The 6215-nt window shown below is 38.5% G+C and overlaps 1 protein-coding gene across 2 annotated transcripts; it reads right to left on the bottom strand.

The window, feature by feature from the left end:
- Positions 1 to 286: 286 nt before the first annotated feature.
- On the bottom strand, positions 287 to 4604 carry LOC116356221 (uncharacterized). Of its 2 annotated transcripts, none has more exons than XM_031800804.1 (4): positions 3966 to 4604; positions 3475 to 3702; positions 3114 to 3218; positions 287 to 977 (listed from the first exon to the last, which is right to left on the bottom strand). In XM_031800804.1, the coding sequence occupies exons 1-4, from the start codon at positions 4513 to 4515 to the stop codon at positions 700 to 702; spliced, it is 1161 nt and encodes a 386-aa protein (XP_031656664.1). In that variant the 5' UTR covers positions 4516 to 4604; the 3' UTR covers positions 287 to 699. The 2 variants fall into 2 exon arrangements, with proteins under 2 accessions (XP_031656664.1, XP_031656660.1); XM_031800800.1 differs by having other exon boundaries at positions 288 to 977; positions 3114 to 3242.
- Positions 4605 to 6215: the final 1611 nt, after the last annotated feature.

Raw genomic sequence — 6215 nt, 5'->3', positions numbered from 1 at the left:
CTTACCTGTCCTGGACTAGATCTATGTGAAATGTATAGCTCTGTTGTGTCTTTATGATGTGTCTATTGTGTCTCTATGGAAACAGGCAGCTGTTCAAAGGCACTTATATACCTAGCACTCCGTATCTTTAAATTAGATTATTTAGCAACATTTTCACCAATGAGCTAATTTTATCTACGTGTTCATGGAAAGTCATCACCATATTGTCTTATCTATGGATTTTGATAACATTTGTTTCCTGGAACAATTTTCACAGCCACACAAACAGAGAAACATTTCTTCCATAGTTTCAAATGAACCCATAGCTAAATATTTATTTAATTTTATTAAATTGGGATAGATACAATTAAATAATTGAAATATTGAAAAGTCAACAGTCGTATGCATTGCATCATTACACCTTATAGCTTACGCTACTTTACAGTACTTGTCCCTTGTCCTGGTCAGTATATCTGCATTAGGGAGAAGGAGGCATATCAACTATCACACCGTAATTTAGTTTGATATCAGCATTTCCCTCTAAAGTTTACTTACATCTGGACAGTTTGAACAAATCACAGTGTAAATACAATTGCAGTATGTACAATTTGTCCGATATTAGCCTCGGCCTCCAGTCTTTTCACGTACTTAGCAACATGAGACTAGTCCATTAGTGACTAAACTTTCAATAATACACCTTGTTTTCAGTTACTGTGATGATTACTGAGTGAATAGCAGAATGCCATTGAAGTTGCTGAAATTTGAATTATTGTCAAAGAGCCATGAACCTGCCCATAAACGGACATAGACCTCATCTCCCTTCTCCAACAATGCTGTGATGCCATTAGATCCCATGGCGTTGCCATTGACTATATTACCAGCAATAGTTACAAGATTTTGCTCATTCTTAAACAGGGATGCATGAGAAGCTTTGCTGTTATAATAGTGATGATAGTAAGTGAAGTGGTAGACTCCACGCACCGGTGCTGTAAAGATACCTGCAGAAGAGGAAGAACAGTTGGGGGCAAGTACAGAGTTACAGACATACGAGTACAGAGTTACAGACATACGAGTACACAGAGCTACAGACATTGGAGTACAGAGTTGCAGACATATGAGCACAGAGTTACAGATATACTGGTATAGAGTTACAGATGTACGAGTCCAGAGTTACAGACATACGAGTACAGAGTTACAGACATATATGTAGAGATATAAGAGTACAGACTTACAGATGTACGAGTACAGAGTTACAGACATATGAGTACAGAGTTATAAACATACGAGTACAGAGTTACAGACATATATGTAGAGATATAAGAGTACAGAGTTACAGATATACGAGTACAGAGTTACAGACATATGAGTAAAGAGTTACAGAGACATGGGTAAAGACTTACAGACATATTGAAACAGAGTTACAGACATATGAGTACAGACATACGAGTACAGAGTTACAGACATACGAGCATAGAGTTACAGACATACGAGTACAGAGTTACAGACAAATGAGTACAGAGTTACAGACATGTGAGTACAGAGTTACAGACATACGATTACAGAGTTACAGACAAAAGGGTACATAGTTACAGATATATGAGTACAGAGTAACAGACATACGAGTACAAAGTTACAGACATGTGGGCACAGAGTTACAGACATGTGAGTACAGAGTTACAGACATACGATTACAGAGTTACAGACAAAAGGGTACATAGTTACAGATATATGAGTACAGAGTTACAGACGTATGAGTACATAGTTACAGGCAAAATGGTACATAGTTACAGATATATGAGTACAGAGTTAAAGACATACGAGTACAAAGTTACAGACATGTGGGCACAGAGTTACAGATGTATGAGTATAGAGTTACAGATATACGAGTACAGAGTTACAGACATACGAGTACAGAATTACAGATGTACGAGTACAGTTACAGACACACGAGTACAGAGTTACAGACATGTGGGTACAGAATTACAGATATACGAGTACAGGGTTACAGACATACGAGTACAGAGTTACAGACACGAGTACGCAGAGTTAGAAACATACGAGTAGAAAGTTAGAGACAAATGAGTATAGAGTTACAGATATATGAGTAGACAGAGTTAGAGACATACGAGTAGAGTTACAGACATATGAGTACAGAGTTATAAACATACGAGTACAGAGTTACAGACATATATGTAGAGATATAAGAGTACAGAGTTACAGATATACGAGTACAGAGTTACAGACATATGAGTAAAGAGTTACAGAGACATGGGTAAAGACTTACAGACATATTGAAACAGAGTTACAGACATATGAGTACAGACATACGAGTACAGAGTTACAGACATACGAGCATAGAGTTACAGACATACGAGTACAGAGTTACAGACAAATGAGTACAGAGTTACAGACATGTGAGTACAGAGTTACAGACATACGATTACAGAGTTACAGACAAAAGGGTACATAGTTACAGATATATGAGTACAGAGTTACAGACATACGAGTACAAAGTTACAGACATGTGGGCACAGAGTTACAGACATGTGAGTACAGAGTTACAGACATACGATTACAGAGTTACAGACAAAAGGGTACATAGTTACAGATATATGAGTACAGAGTTACAGACGTATGAGTACATAGTTACAGGCAAAATGGTACATAGTTACAGATATATGAGTACAGAGTTAAAGACATACGAGTACAAAGTTACAGACATGTGGGCACAGAGTTACAGATGTATGAGTATAGAGTTACAGATATACGAGTACAGAGTTACAGACATACGAGTACAGAATTACAGATGTACGAGTACAGTTACAGACACACGAGTACAGAGTTACAGACATGTGGGTACAGAATTACAGATATACGAGTACAGGGTTACAGACATACGAGTACAGAGTTACAGACACGAGTACGCAGAGTTAGAAACATACGAGTAGAAAGTTAGAGACAAACGAGTATAGAGTTACAGATATATGAGTAGACAGAGTTAGAGACATACGAGTAGAGTTACAGACATACGAGTACAGAGTTACAGACATACGAGTACAGTGTGCAGCATTACAGACATTCGAGTACAAAATGTTCAATAATAGTTCATTGTGCAGTGCATATGTATTTATTACCTGTATTCTTGCTGTAAGCGTTGCCAATGTTGGTGAAGACCTTTCTGTAGACCAGGGTGGTCATTGTGTTGAAGGGTCCGTAGTTCCCGTAAGCTCCATGGCCAGCTGAGAATGCCACATTTTGTTTGGCTGAGATACATGAAATTGGGAGAATGTTTTATACCTGCTTGATGTCAACATCATCCTTCTTCGATATCATATATTTTTTCCTCTGAGCCTTAGTTTTTGATCATATCCCCCTCATCTGTCTTAACTAATCTTAGAAACCCAGATGTTACAATACCATTTAAGTTAGCCAGTCGTTGGATTAGTCTGAACAGATCGTAAGGACATCAGATTCAGTAAATTAGGACTGTGTTACCTGCATTCTCCTTCAGCTCCTCCACCTGGCTCTCACTGACACTCAGTCTACCCTCCACATTTCTCAGCTCAGTCACTGTGGTGCTCAGTCTACCCTCCACGTTTCTCAGCTCAGTCACTGTGGTGCTCAGTCTACCCTCCAATTTTCTCAGCTCAGTCTCTGTGGTGCTCAGTCTACCCTCCACGTTTTTCAGCTCAGTCACTGTGGTGCTCAGCTGGGATCTTTGAACTGGAGTGATAGGAACAGCAAGATTTTAAATCTTTAGTGTGAGAACAAATGCAAACCACATTCTTTGTGGGACAGATATGCTGTAAGTCGGGTTGCAAAATCCTGGTAACTTTCCCAAATTCACAGGTTTTCCAGAAATCTTGGTTGGAGGATTCCAGAATGTTCTGCTTATCTTCCAACCAGGATTTCCTAAATAACTAGGAATTTTGTGACCATAGCAGAATTTTTCAACACTAATTGTAAGTCTTCCAATTTCACATTACCTTCGTTCTCTGTCTGTAGGTTAGCCACTGTAGACTTTATAGCTCCAAACTCCATCAGCAAGGAACACATGTCAGGCTGGCAGCTTCTCCCCGAGTCTCCTAGGTCCTCACTCTTAACCCTCTGTACCTCAACATGTTGCATCTCTGAACTGATCTCATTCTCTGTGACTATGTTCTGTGTCTCTGAACTGATCTCATCCTCTGTGACTATGTTCTGTGTCTCTGAACTGATCTCATTCTCTGTGACTATGTTCTGTGTCTCTGAACTGATCTCATTCTCTGTGACTATGTTCTGTGTCTCTGAACTGATCTCATTCTCTGTGACTATGTTCTGTGTCTCTGAACTGATCTCATTCTCTGTGACTATGTTCTGTGTCTCTGAACTGATCTCATTCTCTGTGACTATGTTCTGTGTCTCTAAACTGATCTCATTCTCTGTGACTGTGTTCTGTGTCTCTGAACTGATCTCATTCTCTGTGACTATGTTCTGTATCTCTGCCCCAGTCAGACCCAAGCACAGCAACACCAGCAGAGCTACAATAACCCTCATTCTTTACCTGTCCTGGACTAGATCTGAGTGAAATAGCTCTGTTGTGTTTCTCTATGATGTGTCTGTTGTGTCTCTATGGGAATGGGCACCTGTTCAAAGGCACTTATGTACCTAGCAGGAAGTATAATTTGATATATTTTTTGTAAAATATTCCCTAGTGAACTGATTTTATCTACATGTTTATGGAAAGTCATTACCATGTTATCTTATCTTATCTATGGATTTTGATATCATTTGTTTCCTGGAACAATGTTCACATACCCACAAACAGAGAAACATTTATTCTAGAGTTCAAAATGAAACCATAGCTAAATATATATATATTTAAAATAAAATAAAATAGAGATTGATACAATTAAATCATTGAAATTGTGAACTTTCAACAGTCGTATGCATTGCATCATTACACCTTATAGCTTACAGTAATTTACAGTACTTGTCCCTTGTCCTGGTCCCTCTGTCAAATGTCAGTATATCTGCATTAGGAAGAAGGAGGCACCATAGCTGTTGGAATTGGGGATGCTGAGGGTGCTGCAGCACCCCCCTGTAAAATCAGAATTTGAAAATATAATTAACAAAACATGATTATAAGAAATAATTATAATTATTATTCTTCACAAAAGTAGTGCACTGGGCCTTTACGAGTTCTTTATTAGTATACCTATATAGCTATCTTTAATATGATCGGATTTGTCTTTCGCTTCTCTACAGAAAATGGGAGCTGTTCAAGGACACTTACAGTACCTTCAGAAAGTATTCACACCCCTTGACTTCTCCCACATTTTGTCGTGTTACAGCCTGAATTTAAAATGGATTAAATTTAGATTTTTGTGTCACTGGCCTACACACAATACCCCATACTATCAAAGTGGAATTATGTTTTTAGAATTGTTTACTAATTAATAAAAAATGAAAAGCTGAAATGTTTTGACCAATAAGTATTCTACCCCTTTGTTTTGGCAAGCCTATATACGTTTAGGAGTAAAAAATGTGTTCAACAAGTCACATAATTAGTTTAATGGACTCTGTGTGCAATAATAGTGTTTAAAATTATTTTTGAATGACTACCTCATCTTTGTACACCACAGATATAGGCCGTGTCTAGACTTGACAGTTCATGCAGCTTTAGTAATATGATCATAGAGTTCTGATCAGTGAATTATGAAAGCACCATCTACACCTACATGTGTGTATCTACACCTACATGTAAATGTGTCTACTGTGTCCACAGTGTGTCTGAATTCCCTTTTCGCGCTCTATATTCAAATGACTGTATGCATTCTACAGACGGTGGAATAGGCCAAATATGATAATAGCACAACAACAACTGATGGCAGCAGCTAACTATTATAACTCACTAGCCAGCTAACCTCTGTAGCTAGTTAGCATGCAACGCCAAAGGGATTGCAAAGGGTTAGCTTAACTCTAGCCATATAAAATGTTTTTTTTCCTTCTAAATATTACCTAGCTGGCTAGCATTTGAGGCCAGCAAAAACGTTGCACACATGCTAGGCATGTATTTTCTCCAAAGTTATTATGAAAAGGTGCCTTTCGGTCCCAAAACATATGTTTTCTGGAGGCTTGTGGCAGGGGTGCTGATGACGTCGCCCACTGTATTTCAGTAGCCTGGTTACTTCCAGACTGAAGAGAAATCCACACACAATGCATCCCTGACCACCTCCTGAAGTGGTCTGACAGAT

This window comes from Oncorhynchus kisutch, linkage group LG2 (assembly GCF_002021735.2).
Source record: "Oncorhynchus kisutch isolate 150728-3 linkage group LG2, Okis_V2, whole genome shotgun sequence".
NCBI classification, from domain to species: Eukaryota; Metazoa; Chordata; class Actinopteri; order Salmoniformes; family Salmonidae; genus Oncorhynchus; species Oncorhynchus kisutch.
This window is presented reverse-complemented; position numbering and strand designations above follow the sequence as displayed.

Excerpts from the sequence above, each read along its gene's own strand:
- LOC116356221 (XM_031800800.1), bottom strand. The coding sequence starts at position 4,515 with ATGAGGGTTATTGTAGCTCTGCTGGTGTTGCTGTGCTTGGGTCTGACT. Across the intron at positions 3,703-3,965 it reads CCTACAGACAGAGAACGAAG|TTCAAAGATCCCAGCTGAGC; the intron begins GTAATGTGAAAT and ends CTATCACTCCAG. Across the intron at positions 3,243-3,474 it reads GGAGCTGAAGGAGAATGCAG|CCAAACAAAATGTGGCATTC; the intron begins GTAACACAGTCC and ends CATGTATCTCAG.